Here is a 25,118-nt window from a genome sequence, read left to right on the forward strand (position 1 = left end):
GTTAATAAAACTTAGTCAGATTGCTGTGTTTAAGTTAAGTGCTCTCAAAGATGATGGGTTAGAAGCAGCAGGTGTTGCCTTTTATAGACTCTTTCGGTTCACACACACAATGTCTATTTTCATAGGCATAAAATTGTTTTGATTAATGTTAGGTACAAGAATGATAATGGGAAAAAAGTGTATTTCCTTCTATTAAAATGAAAAAGAACAAAATTACTGGATTGATTAAATTGACCTTAATGATAGTTAAAGCCAAAATTAGATTTACAAATATACATTTAGATATCTATACAGAAGCCTTATACAAACTGTTGCCTAGGATGCCTTACACTGTAGCAGTGGCACAATGTACCATAATCTGTTCCAGCATGAGTGTGGTCCATGAAGACATGGTTTGCCAAGGTTGGCATGGAAGAAACCAAGTGGCCTGCACATCAACCCAAATGAACATCTTTGGGATAAACTGGATCTCTGACTGTACCACTGGTCTGACATCAGTGCCTGACCTTACTAAAGCTCATGGGGCAGAGCCCCTACAGTCATGCTCCAAAATCAAGGTTGGAAAAAGGCTCCTCAAAAGAGGAGTCAAGGTTCTTCTTCTATGGAGACTAACTCCATATTAATGCCTGGGGCTTTGTAATGGGGTGTTCACCCAGCACATATGGGTGTGACAGTCAGGTGTCCATGTACTTTGGCCATATAGTGAATGAACAAATAAGAGAAAGGAAAAACATTGAAGTCAGAGTGAATATGTCATGCAAGCCTTTTCACTATCTTGTGTAATTTACATGTCAATAACGACTACATGTGGAAATTGATTTTATTAATAAACAAACATCTTTGGACAGAATAAGGGTTTCTCTACACCTATCTTTATGTACATGCATGAACGAGCAACATGCTGGTCCAATACCCAATACTCCCAGCTTATTTGTCCTATAAGTTTGACATCTGACCATAAGTATAAACAGCAGATTCCAGATACTTTGTTATTGTGTCTAGAGGGCGCTCAGTCCTGTATTTAGTTATAAAGACACCAATGCAATTAGTTTTTTGCTTTTAATTGTCTTTTGTGATCAATTAACAGAAAATAAGTACAGGTGTAACAAATGATAGTACAAAAAAACTGAAATATGGGAGGGAACCCATAAGAACTACAATAACCATTTCATTTTCCACATGGAGATCCCCAAGTACTTTATTGTAAATGTTACAGAAAAGGAAAGTACTCCAATCATAAGGTTAAGTAAGAAGGCTGAAGGCATGCAACCCATGTTCAGAACACAAAGAAGTCTGTACATCTTCCCTCACACTGGGTAGACTGCTGGTTGCTCAGTGAGAAGTAATTTACACAAAATACTGACTAGCTGTTCGGATGGTGACACAATCAGTTCTAACAAAGTCAGAAAAACACTTACGATACCATTAAGTGTGTGAGAGCATCTTAAATGATATCACAAGGTACATCATGACTGCATCACAGATAGAAAACCGTTAACTTACAGTTGATAAAAGGTTTCAGGTTTAAATTAATTATATCTGTATGTAATTAATGATGCATGAACCATAAGAGGGGAAGGTCTGGAGTCCAAGACATCAACAAATGAGTTATGGCTCTTGGAGAAGGTTTTACTTTAAGAATGCGAGTGAGAGGCACCGTGGTCCTCATCGTCTGGGGGGCAGTCCACAAAGTCAGCCAACATGGAAGCCATGGCCTCATCGTCCAGCTGGGAGATAGAGTAGTAAAGTTTTACTAAACAAATCAGCAAGATGAATTAGCATTAAAGCAACAGTGCATTACAAAACTAACAGTGCCAGAACTGCCTGCACCTGTAGCCAGAGTTTACATATCTTCACAGTACATAGTATCAACACTTAATCCATGGATAAACACATTCATCTTGTTTTACTCCCAGAGAAAGTCGGCTTTTTTACTTTACTCGAATTTATTGTTGCTTTCTTAAACATACTAAAAGTCTTGATGACTACAGATGATAACATTCAGTTCATTACTGGTGCTTTGCTGAAATTTGGGAGATTTACCTTTTTTTTCTCACTGTTCTGTTCAGACACCTCTCCTTCTTCTATGTCCTCCATTTTCCTCTTTGTCCCTCGTGCCTCTTTCTCCTCTGCCTGCACCCCTTCAACCATCTCTTTCTCTGCTGTCTCCACGACTTGCTGCGAGGCAGCATCCTCTGACGTGGTTGCTGTGCTTGGATTGGGTATTTCCTCTTGTCCTGCCTCTGCACTTGGCTCATTATCTCTGACCTCTATAGCCACTTCCTGCTCCTGACACTCTGAAGGTATCCCAGAATCCTCTGGAGTCACCACTGACTCTGGTCTGGATTCTTCCTGTTCTTGTGGCTGCACTTCCTGATCAGCTGCTTCTGTAGAGGTATTTTCTTCGCTTTGCTCTCCCTCTGCTCCGATTATATGAGTCTCTATTTGCTGTTCTCCCACCACGCTTTCGTTCCTCTCTACAGCACCGATGTTCTCAATCTCTTCTATGCCTGCTTTGTCCTTTATTTCCTCCTCCTCATCATAGATGCTCTGTACTGCCTTCATTTCCTCAATTCCTGCTTCTACAGGTCTTTCACCCTCCATGGGGAACGTGCCCACGCCCCTCTCTTCTTGCCCTTCCATCATTACTTCCCCCTCCTCTGCATCAATTACATCCCTTCTATTGTCGGCCTCCAAGGCCTGGATCTCTTCCTCGTCGTCCTCCTCTTCTTCTTCTTCATCCATCTCTTCTCCTTCATCCTCCTCATCATCAAAGCCCTCAAATTCTCCATGTCGGTAGTACCCAGAACGAAATTCGTCTTCTTCTTCATCGTCTTCTTCCAGGCCTTCTTCCTCTTCCTCCTCCTCTCCCAGTTCATCTTCGTCATCCATCTCCTCATCCTCATCCTCCTCCTCGTCATCAGTGCTGTTGATGTTGATGACATTCTGGTCCTGATCATTGGCGGCCGGCTGGCGGCTGGACTGTGCTAGTTGGTTCTGGAGCTGCATGTGTAAGGACAGTCCAAGCTGACTTGGCTGTCCTCCTTGTGAAGGTTGCATCAACATTTGCTGTAGCTGCGCACCAGCAGGCAATGAATTACCCAGTGCACTAGAGGACGCTGCAAGAGGCACAGCATTAGAGTTCAGAGGTGGCACCAGAGAGACCAGCTGCTCTGTTTGACTAGACCCTGGAAAGGAGTTGATGTTGTTGCCATCAGCTGGCAGCATCTGATGCCCGATGGTTGTGGGAAGATCGCTAGAGAGTGAGGTTTCAACAGGGCCTGCTTCATTTCCCAGCCCAGCATTTGGCACAGGCATAGCGCTGCCTGGTGGTGGAGGGAGACTCTGCGTGTTAGCAGCTCCTTCCTGCATCTCCTGCATCATGCCTTGGGGCATAATAACCACGCTGTCATCCGAATCGCTTTCCAGGGAGATTTCTACGTCTTCTGGCTCCTCTTTGTCATAGCGCACAAACACCTGCCGCTGGGTTTCAGGAGGTGCTGCCAATCCTGCCAGCTCAGCTGCCTGAGCAGGGGAGGAGAGTAGCAACTCACCTTGGGCCCCAGTGACACCCCCTGGTGTAGAAAGGACAGGAGGACCCAGAGGCACATGGTTCTCCAAGGAACCCAGGAGTGAAGCAGAGTCTAAGCTCAGAGGATGTCGGGAAGCAAAAGAAGGCCCTGGTGCAGGTGCCCCCAATAGTGTAGGGAGGGAGAGAGAGGGATTCTGAGTAGGGGCAAGGACCGAAGAGGCTGAAGTTGGCTTCAGAGCCAGCGGAGGTAGAGGGAGGGAGATGGACGGGGTGCGTGGATGAAGCAGAGCATTGCATATAGTCAATGCCTCAGCACAGAATGAGGAAACCTAATAAGGATGAGACACAGCAACAATGTCATAGGCGAAAATAAGAAAAACCAGAATGAGCAGAAGCCTGACTGTGCAAAGCTAGACACAAGAATTCAAAAGACTCCATTTAGTGTTGCTTCTTTTCTGCAACGGGCGTTTACCACATTATCATCAACAATATTCAATATTTCACCATTACTATCCCTTGTTACATTAATATATCAGATATATTTTATAGCCTGTAAACTTATGCTTTTGTCTGCACAATTCATTTTTGGGACAGAATCAGAATAACTCTATAGTATAGTTACAGCATTAAATGCATGGGGCCCTTAAAAAAGCCATATACAGGGGTTGGACAATGAAACTGAAACACTGGCCAATTTAGTGTTGGAGGTTTCATGGCTAAATTTGACCAGCCTGGTGGCCAATCTTCATTGATTGCACATTCCACCAGTAAAAGCAGAGTGTGAAGGTTTAATTAGCAGAGTAATAGCACAGTTTTGCTTAAAATATTGCAATGCACACAACATTATGGGTGACATATCAGAGTTCAAAAGAGGACAAATTGTTGGTGCACGTCTCGCTGGTGCATCTGTGACAAAGACAGCAAGTCTTCGTGATGTATCAAGAGCCATGGTATCCAGGGTAATGTCAGCATACCACCAAGAAGGACGAACCACATCTAACAGGAGTAACTGTGGACACAAGAGGAAGCTGTCTGAAAGGGATGTCCGGGTGCTAACCCGGATTGTATCCAAAAAACATAAAACCACAGCTGCCCAACTCACTGCAGAATTAAATGTGCACCTCAACTCTCCTGTTTCCACCAAAACTGTCTGTCGGGAGCTCTACAGGGTCAATGTACATGGCCGGGCTGCTATAGCCAAACCTTTGGTCACTCGTGGCAATGCCAAACGTCGGTTTCAATGGTGCCAGCAGCGAAAATCTTGGGCTGTGGACAATGTGAAACATGTATTGTTCTCTGAGGAGTCCACCTTCACTGTCTTTCCCACATCCGGGAGAGTTACGGTATGGAGAAGCCCCAAAGAAGCGTACCACCCAGACTGTTGCATGCCCAGAGTGAAGCATGGGGGTGGATCAGTGATGGTTTGGGCTGCAATATCATGGCATTCCCTAGGCCCAATACTTGTGCTAGATGGACGCGTCACTGCCAAGGACTACCAAACCATTCTGGAGGACCATGTGCACCCAGTGGTTCAAATATTGTATCCTGAAGGCGGTGCCGTGTATCAGGATGATAATGCACCAATACACACAGCAAGACTGGTGACAGAGTGGTTTGATGAACATGAAAGTGAAGTTGAACATCTCCCATGGCCTGCACAGTCACCAGATCTAAATATTATTGAGCCACTTTGGGGTGTTTTGGAGGAGCGAGTCAGGAAACGTTTTCCTCCACCAGCATCACGTAGTGACCTGGCCACTATTCTGCAAGAAGAATGGCTCAAAATCCCTCTGGCCACTGTGCAGGACTTGTATCTGTCATTCCCAAGACGAACTGATGCTGTATTGGCCGCAAAAGGAGGCCCTACACCATACTAATGAATTATTGTGGTCTAAAACCAGGCATTTCAGTTTCATTGTCCAACCCCTGTAGATGCCTATAATCTCAGGGTCCAAACTAAAAACAGATGTAAACACAGATTATTTCTACAATCACACAAATTACAAATGGTCATTTTATACTAGTACATAATGAGATGAAGACTTATGACAATAAAATGTGAATAAGAGTAACAGGTTTCTAGGAACTGTTCATTATTATTAGGCACATTTTTAAATTTATACGGACGTTATATCGAAATGAATCATATCCGAATGAATCGTCACTGTGACTACTCATGAACAATGCTGAAAATTCCCTCCTGTGAGATGCATCTCTATTGCACTGAATATTACATAACGCAACAAATAACTCAATAAATTGCAGATTTAAAGTACTGATCACTCACAGTGATGTTACGGTCTTTGCGTCCTTGGCTGAACACGCACACAGCGCAGGAGAGTGGAGCAGGCCAGCGTGGGGATGGGACAAGCACCAAAGCCAGCAGCAGGGCATAGAGCTCACATCGTGGGGCAGCGCTGCCATACTGACCAGTAACACCTCCCACATCCCAGTTACTGCACTGAGCCTGCTGTTGGAGTCTCACACACAATGGCACCACCAGTTCCTGCAGTTTCTGAGAGAGACAGGAGAGACCTGGCATTACAGAATGACTTGAGAGCAAACATTGCCAATAATGTCATTGTATTTACTAGAAGTTTCCATCCAGGTATTTTGCAAGAGTGTCAATAAACCCATTGTGCCATAAAGTGCCATTATAGATAGATTTTATTTAAGCAAAATTAACTAAGCATTTAGCAGACAAACAAGTAAACTAAAGTAAAATAAAGACTTCTTTACCTTATGTAGATCCTCTTTCAACAGTGTGCCACTAGTCAAAATGATCTGTCTAAGGACTACAAATAAAAAAAGTAGAAGCATTAACAATTTCAATCTAAAGTAATTAAAAACAACAGATTCCCAGGTTTTTCACATCTTACCTCGTAGAGCTGCAAAACATGTGTCCTGATTGGCTAATGCATCACCCTTTCGTTGCAGTGAGACTCCCCCTGGATCTACTATACCCATTCCTTTCGTTCGCCGAGGTCCCGTCTTTCCAGCTGCAACAAGATCAGACATCGCCGTCTGTCCTGCGCGAAGCTGGAGAGGAACAATGCAGACCATGTAATGCAGAAGCAAGCAGGTTTAAAGCAATGCCATAGCTTATGTCCATTTGATCACTCATTAAATAACAATATTTCATAATATTTTCTTTAAAGAATATAACTGCAAAAAACAATTTTACAATTATTATTATTTTACCAAGAACTAAGAATGCCAATTATTCTGGAGCTGTGATCAAATATTCCATGGAGAAGTAACAATGTGCTTTTGACTCACTTTTACAGCCTCGGATCCTGGTGTAATGTCACCAATGAGATGAGCAAAGAGCAGTTCTGAGTGGGAGGAGCTTCCCTGCAGCACTGAAGAAGAGGCCTTGCCTGCACGTACCCACAATTCTAGTGTGTGATACAGAGCCACCCGTACAGCACTATGGATAGGACAAAAGACTATCAATTATAAAACTCCAGGACTTGGAAGTGATTAACTCTTGTGTATAACCCTCATGCAGGAACGACAAACCAAATTTCATTTTCTTTTAATAGTTTCAGGCACTTCACTGTATCTGTTACCTGTATGCTCTTTGCTGGCCGAGGCTGGCCTCTGGAAGGGGCGTCCATGCACAAAGTGCCTGAGAGAAAAGCCTAGATAGCACATTACAATACTGCACCAGGCCAGCACCCACACTGAAACACACATGACTGAAGTGTTAAGCACATCCACTTAGTCAACAAACATTCATTCAATTCTATGACACAGTAAATAGGGATTAAAGAGAAGAAATATGTTTATTAACTGGTTTGCGTTTACCCACGCTTTAATTAAAGCAGAGAGCACCTCCAAAGTGTCACTATGTATTGATGGCAAAACTAGAAGCTTCAAGCAACCTTCACTTGTGACATTCTGGAAAACACAAACAATACAAGCAATGAGTACATTTCTAGCATTGCAGTCATTAAAAAATAATGTTATGAATAAAGCCCGTATTAGAACAAAGTCAAAAAATTATTTTCATACGTTAGTATCCAAATAAATGGAGAGTACAGAGTAAGCTCTGACTGATTTGCGTAAAAATCTAAGGAGAGCTACAATAGAAATACTCAAACCAGCCCATCTGGCACCAGCAATCCCACCACGGTCGAAATGAAATTCATTTCCTCTTATACTCTACACTACTACCACATGAAAGGCTGATTAAATAATTGGATGATTGTGTAGGTGTACTGGTGTTCCTAATAAAGTGCTCCCTCAGTATGTGTATATACAGCCAGAACATTAAAACCACCTGTGTAATATTGTATAGCTCCCCCTTGTGCTGCAGAAACAGCTCAGAAAACTGTCCAGAGTATCACACTGCCTTCACCAACTTGCCTTCTTTACACATTACATCCTGCTGCCTTCTCTTCCCCAGGTAAGTGACACGTACATGCACTCGGCCATCCACATGATGTGAAATAAAGCACAAATCATCAGACCAGGCCAACATTGGTCCAGTTCTGATGTTCCTGTGCCCATTGTAGGTGCTTTTTGAAGTAAACAGTGGTCAGCATGGGTACTCTGCAGCTACATAGCCCCAAACACAGCAAGCTGCAATGCACTGTGTGTTCTGACATCTTTCGATCACAGCTAGCATGAACTTTTCATCAATTTGTGCTACAGAAGCTATTCTGTGGGATCAAAACAAATGGGCTATTCTCCATTGCCCACATGCATCAATGATCTTTGGCCGCCCGTGACCATGTCACTCATTAACCTAGTACTAACTGTATGCATACCAAGAACCCCACAAGACCTGCTGTTTTGGAGATGCACTGACCCAGTCATTTAGCCATCACAATTTTTCCCTAGTCAAAGTAACTCAGATCCTTACACTTCTGCTTCCAAGACATCAACTTTGAGAACTCACTTTTTACTGTCTGCCTAATATATCCTACCCATTGACAGATGCCACTGCAATGAGATAATAAAGGTTAGGATAACATTATGGCTTTATTTTTCAGCGTAAACTTGTAAAAACTTATCTTTAAAACTTACAATGTTCTTAATGCCGACAGCCAGGGCACGGCACACTAAATTAAGGACATGCTGAATGGGAAGACGCACTGAGGTGGCTGGATCAATGCTACAAACAAGAGAAAAACACAAAGATTTATCTTTGGATCAACTTTCATAGACAAAGATCAAGCAAGTTTGTCACGACAAAACTATTTTCATGCAGGTCAACATTTAGTGAAAGCATTGCTAATTCATACAAATAGATAGAAATAGAAATAAATAAATATAGCATTGCTATGTATTTGCTGTATATTATTTATATTTACTTCCAAAGAAGTAGAAGAAATCTGGTCAACCTCTGACCAATGAAATAAATGTATTCATAATTAAGTTATTCAGCATATTTTATAGGTACATAGGTTTAGAAAACACACACACCTGAGTGTATGCTTAAGAGCCAGGCATACTGCTTTATAGCGATGGCGTAACTGAAGAATCAATAGGGGATCGACATCATCCAGTGGAGGAAAGGGCAGCTCTACTCCTGGACCCTCATACTGCATGGTTTCTTCTGAGGAGCAAAAGAAATGTGTCTCTCTCAAACTACCATAAACTTCACAGCATTTAACAGGCAAATGTTGATAGGACAGGGTGACTTTACACTTTGTTTTAAGCACACATGTAGAACATGAACCTGTAGTTCCTATCTATCTACCCATCCATCTATCATTACCAATATTTCCATTATTTGGATGCCTCTAATTATACACCAGTGCCACTTTCTGAATCTAAATATTGCTAAACATGACTTCTCTTATATTCTGAATGAATTCATGTGGAACTGGAGTATAATAAACCAGAAGAGTGACTTCAGTAATCAGACACTGGTGACTCAAGCAGTTAACTGGAAATTTTTTATGAAATCATACATCCTTACATGTTATGCAGTTATGTAATCCAAATTATGCATGAAGTATGCTTTCAGCATGACATTGCAGTAAATTATTCTCTTTGCTCTAAACATATATTCAGTGTTTTTGTTAATTAAACCGTGGATTTTTTTCCTAACTGTAAAGACAATAACACGGTAAAAGTCCAGTCTGACTGTTACTTAAGACAAAAAAAAGCATTTTTTCTTGGCTTCAGAATCTACGTACAACATACACATTATGACCACCTGCCTAATATTGTGCTGGTCACCCTTTTGCTGATAAAACGGCAATGACCCATAGAGGCATGGACTCCACTAGATTCCTGAAAGTGTGCTGCGGTATCAGGATGCTAGCAGCAGAGGCAGTTTTGGAGATGCTGTGATCCAGTCATCTAGCCATCACAATTTGGCCCTTTGTCAAACTCACTCAAATCCTTACGCTTGCCCATTTTTCCTGCTTCTAACACCAATATCAATATTAACTTTGAGGACAGAATGTTCACTTGCTGCCTAATATATCCCACCCACTAACAGGTGCCATGATGAGTTCAGTGTTATTCACCTCACCTGTCACTGCTCATAATGTTATGCCTGATCAGTGTATACACAAACCCAGGATTACAAACACAGAAGCAGTGCATAGAAAACAGTGTACAGGAGGCGAATGCTGGGTACACAAACCCTAGAAGCATAAAGTATGATGGCATGCAAAGCTTGCACGGACTTGGAGAAACTAAACTACTCAATAAAGTAAAACAGACAAATTGCAAAAAGATTCTCTCTCACCTGTTTCTATACCCTGGTATAACAGTCCCAGAAAGCTATTGGCTGATGCCAGAAGACAATGAACCTGACTGGTCCATCCTTCAGCCCGGCGCCCCCCTCCTCCACGCTCGAGCACACCTCCCAGGCAAGGCAGCCTCCCGTAACACTTACAAGCCACCTAGAAACCCAGATATTCACATTTAAAGACAAATTTTGTAAACTAAAAGGAAAAAAGGTGTCAGGAAACAAGTATATTTAACATATTTAACAATGTCACTTACATCCTGCACTTTAGGGTTGTCGGAGTCCATCTTAGATAGGAAATAAACCCCCAGCTTTTCCTGCACAAATAAGTGGTTAGAGTCTTGCAGGTGCTGTATCAATGTAACATCAATTATTTTTTTTAAAAACATGAGTAGCACAACCCTCACCTTTAGCGATCCACATGCTCGAGGGTAATAGGTCATACATGCCATCATCCCCTCCATGGCAGCCAGGTGGCACTACACAACAAAAACAGATTTAATACAGAGGATGAACACCTGTATAAACTGCATCTCTGTCCATGAATCCTCCTTCACATTAGCTTGTAGTGTGTCGAGCCATTCCAAAAAATTATAAGGACGTATAAGGCATGTATTAGACAGAAAAATTGATAGAAAGTTTATGCTGAGGTAAAATATTGATAGCATAAAACATAAATAAACAAAACTGAAGAAAAGAAAACAACAAATAAACCTCTAAAGCTTACAGCACAGGAAGCAAGTACAATCCTCCAGCAAGTTTTATGATCACACAGTATGCTCTTTATGCTCTGTATACTCTCATGACTGCTTATTGACTACACAACTACAAAATTATGGTCCAAATATCAACAAGGACTAAAGTTGTTCCCACAAACAAAACACCCTAATTCCATACAAGCTCAGGTCTTATTATTCTGGGTACCTGCGGTTTTCTTTAGTCATAAGCACAATCTTCCAGTGCAACAGACTCACCTCAGACTTGAGGCCTAGTAGAGATGTGAGAATGCCCAGGATGGAGTTAAGGCCCACTTCTCTGGCCAGCTCAGGCAGCTGAGACGAGTACTGCAGCACGTCCTGTAGCACACTTACAGCCAATTGCACAGAGGGCAGAGGGGCCTGCGACTGTGTGTGTGTGTGTGTGTGTGTGTGTGTTCACATGAGCCGGAGGTGGATAGAGAGAAATAGAGTGACAGTGACAAGCAAAGAAGGAGTACAGATTTTCATTAATACGGCATAATATACACTGTGAAACTGTGAGAAACAGTAAAATAGTATAAAAGTTCTTGCATTCATTCTAATCAAATAAAAGTAGCTGCTAAATTTGTCAATCATTTCATACACAGCATTGAAGTTAGCACTGTTCACACACTTTATGGTGTAGTGACAGTAAAAGCAACTGCATCGTTTGTCTTACTTTTTGTAACCATAGATGAATCTAATTTGAACTAAATAGACTTAGAGAACATAATATTTTAAGGACATTATCAATGCAAAACTGGAAAAGCAATAACAGTATACTTGTTTATTAAATGTCTGTACAGGTTGAGATACCATAAACACAACAGAACCTGACAATGTTTGCTTGATTTTTTTGTTCAGTGTTTATCTTGAACAATTCTGGTCTATTTGGCAGCAAGGAGGCTGTTTAGCTGGTATCCAAAGAATACAATAGAGCAGCACATCTCAAAGTCCGGACTCCGGTCCAGATCTGGACGCAGAGGGAATTAAATCCGGACCTGCCTCCATTCCATGTATTTCAAGAGCACTAATTGTGTGTAAGAAATTAAGTGTGGATTTTCTACTTTGATAAACGCATGTTAAACATGTAAATCACTTGCTTAGTTTTTTATGTCTTTTTGGAGGTGGTCCGAAATGAAAGCGAAGGCGAGGTATTCAAAGTTTTCCTGCGTGACACTGTTGTCATGACATCCAGTGAGCGTATTACGTTTGATGAAATCAGGCAACTACTCTGGATTTTGCACCCTGTTACTATTAACTGCTCTGGATTTTGCACCATGTTACTTTTGGCTGCTCTGTATTTTGCACCATGTTACTGTTGGCTGCTCTGTATTTTGCACCATGTTACTGTTGGCTGCTCTGTATTTTGCACCATGTTACTGTTGGCTGCTCTGTATTTTGCACCATGTTACTGTTGGCTGCTCTGTATTTTGCACCATGTTACTGTTGGCTGCTCTGTATTTTGCACCATGTTACTGTTGGCTGCTCTGTATTTTGCACCATGTTACTATTGGCTGCTCTGTATTTTGCACCATGTTACTATTGGCTGCTCTGTATTTTGCACCATGTTACTATTGGCTGCTCTGTATTTTGCACCATGTTACAATTGGCTGCTCTGTATTTTGCACCATGTTACTATTGGCTGCTCTGTATTTTGCACCATGTTACTGTTGGCTGCTCTGTATTTTGCACCATGTTACTGTTGGCTGCTCTGTATATTGCACCATGTTACTTTTGGCTGCTCTGTATTTTGCACCATGTTACTTTTTGCCCACCTCTTGTTGTGTTTTGTTCATAAAAATGCTGACACTTAAATGAATTGTCGTTGCCAATTTTGCGCTTGTTCTGTATTTTGAATGCAAAAGACACTTTATTTTTTCCAAACAATTGTGTTGTTTTGTTATGCATGTTTATTGAAAACAAATTTTTGTAATAACCAATTGTTCCAGATCATCGACATTGATCAAAATTCAGATTTGGACCTTTGAATGAAGATTTTGAGAACCCCTGCATTAGAGTATAAAGTGACCAAAAATGTAATGATTAGTAATGATGAACAAATAAATCTCATTCAAGCACTAATAATGGAACAAATTGTTCTAAATACACACACAAAATAATATAAATAATGAATAATAATAATAAAAAAAACACCATTAGACTAACCAAAGATTTTGAAGCCCTGTGTGCAACATTGCTGTGTGTCAATACCATGAGAAGTGCAAGTTATCTCACCTGGATGATCTGCTGAAGAGAGCGAAGCCATGAGAGACAGTGCTGCTGGAACACCTCACTTGAGCTGTCTTTCACCAGCATAGATAACAGACACAGACCCTCAAACCTGAAGCACACAAGGCATTCTGGTTACATATCTGAAGCTGTTTACTTGTTTCAAGCACACTCAAAACAAACAAACAAAACAAAACAACCATATTGCTGATGCACATATGAACATAAGTTTACACTGTAAAACCCCAGAGGTGAGAGAGCATCTTGAATGGTGAATTAAAGTTAGAGTGATTGTTGTTGAAGGTGAGAAACTAAAAATAAAGCTAAAAATATTGAGCTTCCTGTCTGTTTCAGGAATGTCAGCTCTCCCAGTACGATATTGGACCAGTGCTGACGAAGAAACACTTGCATCCAACCCAAAGAGTAGGAGAACAGAAAGCCTTGCTGTTTTGATTAGTTATATGTCGCCAGTTGACGTCCATTGATTTTTTTCTGTTTACAAAGAGGCACAGAATAGTCAAATAGTTTTCCTCTCAGCTGATATCTTACTGACAGCTGCAACAAAAGATGTTCATCAAATCGGACATCAAAATAATGGAGCCGTTACACAAATCAGCAACACGGCTGAATCCTGTAGAGGATATTTTTTTATGGTGCAGACACAAGAACCACAGAAGCAGATAGAAAAGAGCGATGTGTTTAATATGTGACACTGATGCTGACCGCTCACCTTGTTTTGCTGGAGCCGAGGCGCGCGTTGCTGATACCCACAAGTCCTCCCACTGTCCCACAGTTCTGCAGCACAGAGAAAAGCAGTTACATGAGAGCCAGCTGTGATTAGGAAACATCTGCAGGGTTACACTACACACAACAACACAGCATCTTAACCCTAGTCCAGGAACCACAGTCTCCTATGTTGAATGTTTTTCGGTGCCCTTCAGCTCGGCTACGTCTCTTAATGAGGTGTTTAGTTGCAGTGAGTGTGATAGAGCAGGAAGAACACACAAAAATGTGCAGGACAGGTGCTAGTCCAGGAGCAGGACTGGGAACCTGTGTGTACAGTGATCGTCAAAGTCTCACACACCCGGAACGTATTTATGTGATGGAAATGTCAACATCATATTAATTGGTATGTAAAGCATGTCTTGTATGTTTGCAAACTCCACCAGGTTTATGAAGTGAATATCAGAGGACACACAAAGACCTCATCATCCTCATCCTCCTCCTCCTCCCACAGATGGAGCGCTCCAGTAGCCACTGCGAGCTAAACAGCGCTAGCGGTTGACTCACCTGCGTCCCGACCACGCCATGTTCCCGATAATTCGCTAAAAGTGCAGGTAAATATTCGGGTCGCTCTTCTTTCAGCGCGGACACCAAACCCTCAGTGAGCCGCATATTCTTAGGGCCATGCAGCCAAGCCGCCGTAGCCATCTTGCCGCCTCTTAACTACGTCAATGTCGGTCGACAACGCAAGTTCGGAGCGGGTGACGTGATTAGTCCGCGACGCGAATCGTCAATCATGTTTGCCACGGGGGTCAAATCCTAAACAGCGCGACTCCACTGTATAAGTGCACTAGATAAACGTGCATGTGTGATGTAGTGCACTTAGAACGGCCCCGTTTAGTTTTAGTTCTACCAAGCAAGCTAAACAGGACGTAACCTCCACTTCACTGTACTACACTGCCGTATTCGTTCAACACAACAAACTCTACAGACTCACAATAGTATGGAAATAAACATGTAATAAAGAACAGAAAAACAAGAACTACTACTACTACTACTAATAATAATAGTACTACTACTACTACTACTACTAATAATAATAGTACTACTACTACTAATAATAATAGTACTACTACTACTAATAATAGTACTACTACTACTAATAATAATAATAATAGTACTACTACTACTAATAATAATAGTACTACTACTACTAATAATAATAATAATAATAGTACTACTACTACTACTAATAATAATAATAGTACTACTACTACTACTAATAATAGTACTACTACTACTACTAATAGTACTACTACTACTAATAATAATAATAGTACTACTACTACTACTAATAATAATAGTACTACTACTACTACTAATAGTACTACTACTACTAATAATAATAATAGCACTACTACTACCACTAATAACCAATAATAGCACCACTACTACCAACACAATAGCACCACTCACTACCAATTAACACAATAATAGCACCACTACTACCACTAACAATAACAATAATAGCACCACCACCACTAACAATAACAGCACTACCACCACCACCACCACACAACAACACCACCACTTACCACCAACACAACAATAGCACCACTACCACCAATACCAACAGCACCACTACCACTAATAATAACAACAATAGCACCACCACCACCAATAACAATAGCACCACTACCACCACTACCAACAATAGCACCACCACCACCACCAACAACAATAGCACCACCACCACCAATTATCAACAACAATAGCACCACTACACCACCACCAATAACAACAGCACCACCACCACTCACCACTAATAACAATAGCACCACCACCACCACCAACAATAGTCACCACCAATTAACAATAATAGCACCACCACTACCACTAATAACAATAGCACCACCACCACCAACAACAATAGCACCACCACCAACAACAATAGCACCACTACCACCATTAACAACAACAATAGCACCACCACTAATACCAACAATAGCACCACCACCACCAAACAACAATAGCACCACCACCACCACCAATACCACAACAACAACAATAGCACCACCACTAACAACAACAATAGCACCACCACCACCACTAATCAACAACAATAGCACCACCACTATCAATAACAATAGCACCACCACTACCACTACAATAACAATAGCACCACTACCACCAATTAACAATAGCACCACCACTCACTATCAACAATAGCACCACCACCACTACACAATAGCACCACCACCACCACCACACAACAACAGCACCACCACCACCACCAACAACACCACCACCACCACCAAAAACAAACAACAATTACCACCACCACCACCACCAACAACAATAGCACCACCACCACTACCATCAATAACAATAGCACCACTACCATAGCACCACCACCACCACCACCACCAATAACAATAGCACCACCACCACTACCACCACTAATAACAATAGCACCACTAATAGCACCAGCACCACTACCACCACCAATAACAACAATAGCACCACCACTACCACTAACAATAGCAGCACCACTACTACTAATAATAATAATAATAATACTACTACTACTAAAAATAATAATAGTACTACTACTACTACTACTAATAATAATAATAGTACTACTACTACTAATAATAATAGTACTACTACTACTAATAATAATAATAATAATAGTACTACTACTACTACTACTACTAATAATAATAGTACTACTACTACTAATAATAGTACTACTACTACTACTACTACTACTACTAATAATAATAATAGTACTACTACTACTACTAATAATAATAATAGTACTACTACTACTACTAATAATAATAATAGTACTACTACTACTACTACTAATAATAATAATAGTACTACTACTACTAATAATAGTACTACTACTACTACTACTAATAATAATAATAGTACTACTACTACTACTACTAATAATAATAATAGTACTACTACTACTACTAATAATAGTACTACTACTACTAATAATAATAATAAACTACTACTACTTACAATAATAATAATAATAAACTACTACTACTACTACTACTACTACTACTAATAATAATAATAAACTACTACTACTACTAATAATAAAATTCTAAAGAGCTTCTAAGATATACTACATAAAAGTTGTGTTTTGCCTTTTTTTTTTTTTTTAAATTTAATTTTTTATATTTTCCATCAGCAAGCCAGGGTAAGGACATGTATTTTGCTTTGTCTAGAATTACAAATTAAATGCTGAGTATAAACTATCATATTGTGCTCTCTCTCGCTCTCTCTCTCTCTCTCTCTCTCTCTCTCATGCACACACAAAAACTGACAACATAGTGAATTTCATTCTTTTGTTTTTTTTAATTTTCTAAAACAGCGTACAAAATAAAGAAGCAACATATATTTCCCATTTTTTTTTCCATGTTATTTTTAAGCTTTTGCATTTTTTTTCAGTGATTTTTTTAACATCATTTTATTGACTAAAATAACATATTGCTTATATAGTATTTTGGAATTCATATTAATATATTTCATCTTAATTTACTGTGAATTAAATTACCAGGTAGCATGTATGTATATTTTTCAGAATATCAATTTTAGTAGTAGTGAGGAGTAAAAGTAGCAGAAAATCAACCTTAAAATACAAAAAGATGTGACATGGTACAATATTAGTCTACAAACCGACATCTGCGTGCGTTTTCCTTAGAGAGACCCTACAGAATCCAAGGGAAGATATATAATATAACATTTCTTTTATACACTCGACTGGTTCACAGACATATGAGGCTCCATTTGGATTATTTTTTTTTTTAAAAAAAAGAAGAAAAAAAAATTCTACATGAAGATGGTCTGAGAGCACGCTCTATTACACGAACACAACGTTCTCATAGTCTACTGCTGCCTCTGAATGCATGCATGGCATTCTATCAAAGCACTCACATAAGGACAAAGATCATCTGATGAAAATATTCTCCCTGCCATTTTATAACATAAATGATAAAGAAAGAAAAAAACAAAGCCTTTGAAAATTTGACAGCAGACAATCAACAAATTTACACATATGCAAACATCCTTACATAAATCATTTGTTTTTCATGGCATATTTCAACTCCTATTGTGATTATAAATAACATTGTGTGACATACAGTGTGCTCTTGTGTTACCTGGAGCTTATTTATTTCCTTATAGGCATTAACTGTTCTCAAAAGATATTGTGTAGCCCTAGATTTTGGCTCGAGTCTGCTTTTAAAAAAAAAAAAAAAAAAAACCCGTCTTCACCCAATCTCGATCTTTCTGTTCCTTTTATTCTGTACAGCACCAATTTCCTGTAACATCTGTTAAATAACGAGTCCTGAAAGGCATTCATTTCAAAAATGTGGTTATACAAGTAGGGTCCTAGTTGTGTAAGCTGTATGCATGAACTAAAATAGAAAAAAAATAACTGCTAAACTATTCCAATAGCAGGTAAATTACGTGTGCACTTATGTACATAAGCATTGTTGGTAATGTCGTGTTGTTGGCTGAACTAATGAATGAAGAAAATTCACACAACACTGTGAACTGGTCTGGAGGCACTTCCACTCCCCTCACCCAGAAGGGCACAGGAGTTAATGGCAGGCCTTTATGGACCATGATTTGTGTGACCTTCTGTACGTACACACACACAAACACACAGCAAATGGAGCATACAGCATGGAATTTCTGGTTAGTTTGATAATGACGTTAACTTTCAATTGAGAAAAAAAAAAAAAATTAAATAAAAACATTCCAAAACAAACAAACCAAAAAAAAAGCATTTTTATCATTTTCATTAAGTGAATAGAACAACAAAATAATAAGTGGTCAACTCAGTAGTTTCTCAGGTCCTCAAAACAAGAAAAGGTTTCATGGGCAAGCTTTAAAACAAAAGCATATTTGGAGTAAATAAGATTCATTAGCAGTGGTTACGTCTTCAGTGAAAAGACTTTGTCAACTGAAGAGAGAGTGTAACATGAACAGTAATAAGGAAGAGGAGGTTATATTATATATATAGATATATATATATATATATATATATATATATATATATATATATATATATAAGAAGGTCAATCATTAAGAGGTGCTGGATAATAGTAGATCATTGGGGAGTATAAACAGTGTAGAAGGAATAGAGGGGAGTTGGAGGATGATGCTTGCTGCTTAAAAAAAAAGAAAAAAATCCAAACCGCAGCAGAGCATTACTTTTAGACACAAGGTGGAGCAGAAGAGTCAGCATGTGATTACACCTGTGGAACATCTTCACAGACGATGAATCCCAACATAAATATAAAAAAAAGTGCTTTTAATCAGTAGGTTAAATATTACTCTATTGAAATGTTAAAAAAAAATCTAAATCTGGCACTCTTTACTGGGCTGAGATTATAGAGAGATTGGCACTAAATGAGTGTGGGGGGAAAAGGGAAAGCGGCTACAAATGACACCTGAACAACAAATTCAGCTCAATTTTGGCAATTTAAAACTAGAAAAGCTTCACCACACAGCAGCTCCAGATGATGGGTTAACTGTGCTGCATGAAATGGCAATAAAGCCTCAGGAGGCACAGCTTTCACTGTCTCTCTGTGGTTATTCAAAACTCACTCTCACACACACACTTCACTCACAGGCAACATAACCAATGGCTATAATTGAGTCTTCTGTGGTCCAGCTCATTGTGCTGAATTTTGAGTGCTCTCCTAAGCACACTGTACAGTCAATTCCTTACATATGTTGATGCGATATGTATACGTTTTACACAACTATAAAATCAAATGCTAAAACACTGAAAGAAAAAGTCTCTTGGTGGTCTATTCTGAATTTGATAAAGAAATAATGTTCCCTACCTGTCATACTCGACATCGAAGTAACATTTTATCTATGTTATTACAATATTAAAAAGCTAGTAATGCCCACTCGGTTTACAGTGGGGAAGGGGAGGAGGGTATAACCTAGATAAAAAGACACCCCTGAATTAATGGATCCTCTGTTCAATGATGTTTCTTAGACTTTCCTGACAGGTTTAATTTAACCTCATTGCTTGCCTTTCTCACAGGGTTTCATTTGCTGTCTAATGCAAAAGAACAAAGTAGCTCCTTTGTTTTTGGGAAAAAAAAAATTCTAAAGACAACAGCATCATGGATGCAAAGGGACAGGGAGAGGGGCAATAGAAAGAAAAAAATTTTTTTTAAATGGAGACGAGGTGCTCAGGTGAGCGTCCTGCTCTTTCAGATCGGCCCAGTGGAATGGTGGTGTAGTAGTACTGACACTCAGAGCCCCTTCAATCCAGCTCCCTCTCTCCACACAGGGTTAGCAGAAGTGGTCATCCTCATCTTTATCATCTTTCATTCCCTTCAACCTCAGCCGCGCAAAGTCCTCAAACACAAAGTCGTCATCCTGAGAGAAGTTACTGCGGAGGCACATAGAGAGGTCAGTAACATGAAGGACAGACTTAGTCACACACACCTGCACAGAAACAGCAGACTCACTTTGTCTCAAACTCTATCAGGTTGGTGTCCACAGGAGCATCCGTCTCTGGCACAGCTGTGCGGACGAGGCAAAAAAAATTTTTTATTAGGACACGTCTTAAAAGAAGGAAAAGATAAAATGCAGCCCACAGTATTATTCAGAAGTAATATTCTCTGAATGGATTGAACACCAGATGGTGAAATTAGTGTGTGTGTGTGTGTGTGTGTGTGTGCGTGCGCGAGTGGCTCAGATAGTGTACATACTTGACTGTGGTCTTGAGCTGGGCTGCTCAGAGGGCTTAGGGTGCATCAGAACGAAGGGAAGCTCTACTGACACATCACTGCACAGGGAGAAGAAACAGCTTAGTACATTTAATGGATATATATCTAGTGTAGTTATAGTACACCTGTAAGCCTGTGTGTTCGTACAGTTCATCCAAAATACAGGTCGAGAGCTTTAGTTGAAGACATTAGTTATGGGGGAAAAAGTGGTAGCTCAGTGGTTAAGATGTTGGACCCCTTAACCCTCAAACGGCTCAGTTGTATGAATGAGGTCAATAGAAGTTGCTCATGGTAAATGCTGTAAATGTAAATGAAAATGTGCCTTAGTGATGTTTTACTGTACCATGGTTGTTGGGATTTTTATGCAAAACAGTCTCTAGAGTTTACACAGAATGGCGTGAAAAACAAAAAAGCGGTAATAAACAGTAATCCTGTGGTCAGAAATGGCTTGTTAACTAGAGATTAGAGGAGAATAGTAAGATTGGTTCAGTCTGACTACAGCAACTCGACAAAACACTATTTACAACTGAGATAAGCAGAAAAGCATCTTAGAAAGCACAGCATGTCACATTGCAGTGGATGGGCTTAAGCAGCAGAAGAGCACATCAGGTTCCACTGCTCTTAGCCAAGATCTGAGGCTACAGTGGGCACAGACTCACTAAAATTGGACAGCTGAAGATCAGGCAACATCTGTCCAAAAATTTATCATAGAATACCCCTGTCCTGAAGGTATGATGCATCTTCTCAGTTAAATCAGTTAATTTTCACCCTTCCTGTGCTTTATGTAATTATCCTCAAGTGGCTGTACGTGTGTGTGTGTGTGTGTGTGTATGTATGTATGTGTCCTGTGCTTACCCTCCACGAGAGACAACCAGTTTAACTTTGACTCTGTAGGACACCAGGATACCCAGCACTTCTTTACTGGCTGCATCCTTCACACTGTAAAGGGAACAAAATGCAGCTCTGTTATCATTTCTAACAGATCATTGCACAAAACATTATGGTATTCAATTTGAATATTATCCTGGAATTCAAATGTAATACCGCTACACACGGTGGCTGCATAAGGAGGAGGAGGAGATGTCCTGAAGTTTGATATCTAATTTTAATCACAAACTAATTGTTAAATGATTTTCCTAAATGTATTTTGCATAGCAATATTTTCCTTTCATGATGCCTGAATGTAACATGCCCCATCTTTGACTTTTTCACTCAAGAATAATAAATAGCTTCTGACTCACTAGAGTACATAACATAATGGCAGTGTACACTGATCAGGCATAACATTATGAGCACTGACAGATGATAGTGTTATTCACTTCATCATGGCACCTGTTAGTTGGTGGGATATATTAGGCAGCAAGGGAACATTTTGTCCTCAAAGTTGATGTGTTAGAAGCAGGAAAAATGGGCAAGTGTAAGGATTTGAGTGAGTTTGATCCTGGATTTCCTGACTGGGAGACCTCAGTCAGTCCGGATCCGGATCTCCAGCACCACCACACTGAGCGCTGGAGCTCCTCAGGGCTGTGTGCTCAGTCCATTGCTGTTCACTCTGCTGACTCACGACTGTGCAGCAATGCACAGCTCCAACCACATCGTCAAGTTCGCCGATGACACGACCGTGGTGGGTCTCATCAGCAAGAAAGACGAGTCAGCATACAGAGAGGAGGTGCAACATCTAACAGCCTGGTGCAGAGCCAACAACCTCTCCCTGAACGTTGACAAGACCAAAGAGATGGTTGTTGACTTCAGGAGAGCACAGAGTGACCATTCTCCGCTGTCCATCGACGGATCCTCGGTGGAGATCGTCAAGAGCACCAAATTCCTTGGTGTCCATCTGGCGGAGAACTTCACCTGGTCACTCAACACCAGCTCCATCACCAAGAAAGCCCAGCAGCGCCTCTACTTCCTGAGGAGGCTGAGTAAAGCCCATCTCCCTTCCCCCATCCTGACTGTGTTCTACAGAGGCACCATCGAGAGCATCCTGAGCAGCTGCATCACTGCCTGGTTTGGGAACTGCACCGTCTCGGATCGCAAGACCCTTCAGCGGATAGTGAGGACAGCTGAAAAGATCATTGGAGTCTCTCGCCCCTCTATCACAGACATTTACACCGCACGCTGCATCCGCAAAGCCAACAGCATTGTGGCTGACCCCACACACCCCTCACACACACTCTTCACCCTCCTGCCATCTGGAAAGAGGTACCGGAGCATTCGGGCCCTCACAACCAGACTGTGTAACAGTTTCTTTCCTCAAGCCATTAGGCTCCTCAACACCCGGGACTGAACTGTTCTACACTCTCTCTCACACACACACACACACACACACACACAGACAGATACACACACACTCTCTCTTGACTATGTGGACACGCACACACATCATTTATATTGTTCATTACTTATTGCACTACCTCTACCTGTCATCTGCTGCTATAGTCATATTTATGTTTATTTCTATTTGCACTACCACAACCGCTGCTGTTGTATTTTTGCACAATACTTTTTTTTACATCATTTCACTTTATCTTATTTTATTTCACTTACATTCCATTACACATTCTTTTCTTTCTTTTCGGCGCTAAGTGTCCTGTGTTCTTTTGTGTTGTCTTTCTTGTATTTATTGTCTTTTGCACTGTCTTGTCTATGCTCTGTTTGCACCTAGCTGCACACTGTGCACTTTACGTGGCTAAGAAAGACAAACTTCTGTCCTAGCTCTGTGGTGGTGTTTTGTGTTGAACTTTGTTGTTGTATGTTTATGTAGCACCAGGTCCTGGAGAAACGTTGTTTCATTTCAGTATGTACTGCGTCAGGTATATGTGGTTGAAATGACAATAAAGCTTCTTGAATCTTGAATCTTGACAAGGACCAAATTGTGATGGCTAGACCACTGGATCATAGCGTCTCTAAAACTGCAGCTCTTGTGGGGTGTTCCCGGTCTGCAGTGGTCAGTATCGATCAAAAGTGGTCCAAGGAAGGAACAATGGTGAACCGGTGACAGGGTCATGGGTGGCCAAGGGTCATTGATCTACGTGGGGAGTGAAGGCTGGCTACTGTTGCTCAAATTGCTGAAGAAGTTAATACTGGTTCTGATAGAAAGGTGTCAGAATACACAGTGCATGACAGGGCAGGGCTGTTTTGGCAGCAAAAGGGGGAACACCACCAATATTAGGTCATAATATTATGCCTGGTCAGTGTAGAAGTAATGTGTAGTAGTGTGTATTGTAAAACACTATTTTGTATTCAGCCAGAGAAGAACTGTGACTCCTATAAGTGCTTGTTGGAAATTGCTATCTACTTGCATGCAATACTACCTTTAGGTTATATCTTATTTGTGATTATATTCAACTTACAAAAATTATGCATGCCAAAAATAGTATCCAGTAATACCTCCTCCTTTAGGGCTTTAATGCAAGTTTCAATAAACAAATGTTTGATTAAATAGATATTTTAAACATTCAAAGTGGATTTCATTTTGCCCCTAAAGAAATTTGGAAATGGAAATACATTAAACTCAGAGTTTTGTGTTCATTTTTGTTGATGAAATCTGAAACAAAAATGTTCATCAACGACTCATAAATAAATAAAGTCTAAAATAAATACTATATAAAAATCCACTGTTTTACACGCACTCTCTCCCTCTCACTCTCTCTCTCTCTCTCACACTCTCTCTCTCACACACACACAAACACACAATGTGTGAAACACAAAAAATTGAACTATGCTGAAACCTTTTCTCCAGTCCACCTTGTGTTCACACTCTGTGAATGTGTATTATAAGAGAGATTTAAGCCTCACTGTATGCTTCATGCTTTCAGCAGGTGCTGTGGTTGTACACACAGACATACTTTCTTTTTTAATTTTGCATATGTAAACTAATGTTACGTAGTCTGAGAAAATGCTGCCATACTCCTTACTTGTTTGGTAACATTACTATCATAGCTGACTCCAGTTATTTTCTGATCAAATGTTTTATCCTATCTTTTCTGGTTAGATCTTTAATAATACTAGCTAGAGAGTAATGAACACACCTAACGCCATCTTACCGATGTAAATGAAATTTAGTTACTTTTATTAAATATATGTGGCATGAAAATGTGCTTATTGGGGTAAGGTTATTTAATGAGCCTACTCCTGAAGGAAAGCTGCATAGTAGAGACTCTGATGTGCATTAGTGGCTGAAACTATTATATTGCTTAAAGAGGCATGAAGAGAAAAGGCTTAGTTCCATAAGGATCATGTGTATCATAGCTGCTTATTGTTCTGGTCGACATATGCAAACAGCTGAAGTCTCTTGTACTTCAATGAACACAAAGTTAGATAACAGAGTGCTACGAAGAAATACGAGTGTTTATGGAGCAACAAAGAACCTGTTTTCAGGAGTGGATTAACCGTAG

General features: G+C 40.3%; 2 protein-coding genes across 2 annotated transcripts in view; both read right to left on the minus strand.

Moving 5' to 3' along the window:
• Positions 1-1,045: 1,045 nt before the first annotated feature.
• On the minus strand, positions 1,046-14,685 carry pelp1 (proline, glutamate and leucine rich protein 1). Its single transcript, XM_058395342.1, has 17 exons — positions 14,507-14,685; positions 13,947-14,011; positions 13,223-13,328; positions 11,222-11,371; positions 10,655-10,726; positions 10,505-10,564; positions 10,245-10,401; positions 8,966-9,098; positions 8,567-8,654; positions 7,347-7,435; positions 7,105-7,218; positions 6,812-6,962; positions 6,412-6,571; positions 6,272-6,327; positions 5,820-6,047; positions 2,044-3,861; positions 1,046-1,727 (listed from the first exon to the last, which is right to left on the minus strand). Exons 1-17 carry the CDS (start codon positions 14,645-14,647, stop codon positions 1,635-1,637), a joined length of 3,681 nt encoding a protein of 1,226 aa, XP_058251325.1. The 5' UTR covers positions 14,648-14,685; the 3' UTR covers positions 1,046-1,634.
• Positions 14,686-18,199: 3,514 nt separating this feature from the next.
• arrb2b (arrestin, beta 2b) overlaps positions 18,200-25,118 on the minus strand; it is a 48,500-nt gene continuing 41,581 nt past the window's right edge. Inside the window, exons 12-15 of the mRNA XM_058394823.1 lie at positions 21,577-21,660; positions 20,704-20,780; positions 20,461-20,515; positions 18,200-20,381 (exon numbers count right to left, since the gene is read on the minus strand). Coding sequence (XP_058250806.1) covers positions 20,282-20,381; positions 20,461-20,515; positions 20,704-20,780; positions 21,577-21,660 — 316 coding nt within the window. The 3' untranslated portion in view covers positions 18,200-20,281. The remainder of the gene's footprint in view (positions 20,382-20,460; positions 20,516-20,703; positions 20,781-21,576; positions 21,661-25,118) is intronic.

Source organism: Hemibagrus wyckioides, linkage group LG07 (assembly GCF_019097595.1).
Source record: "Hemibagrus wyckioides isolate EC202008001 linkage group LG07, SWU_Hwy_1.0, whole genome shotgun sequence".
NCBI classification, from domain to species: domain Eukaryota; kingdom Metazoa; phylum Chordata; class Actinopteri; order Siluriformes; family Bagridae; genus Hemibagrus; species Hemibagrus wyckioides.

Excerpts from the sequence above, each read along its gene's own strand:
- pelp1 (XM_058395342.1), bottom strand. The coding sequence starts at position 14,647 with ATGGCTACGGCGGCTTGGCTGCATGGCCCTAAGAATATGCGGCTCACT. Across the intron at positions 11,372-13,222 it reads CTCTTCAGCAGATCATCCAG|TCGCAGGCCCCTCTGCCCTC; the intron begins GTGAGATAACTT and ends ACACACACACAG. Across the intron at positions 8,655-8,965 it reads GCTCTTAAGCATACACTCAG|CATTGATCCAGCCACCTCAG; the intron begins GTGTGTGTGTTT and ends TCTTGTTTGTAG.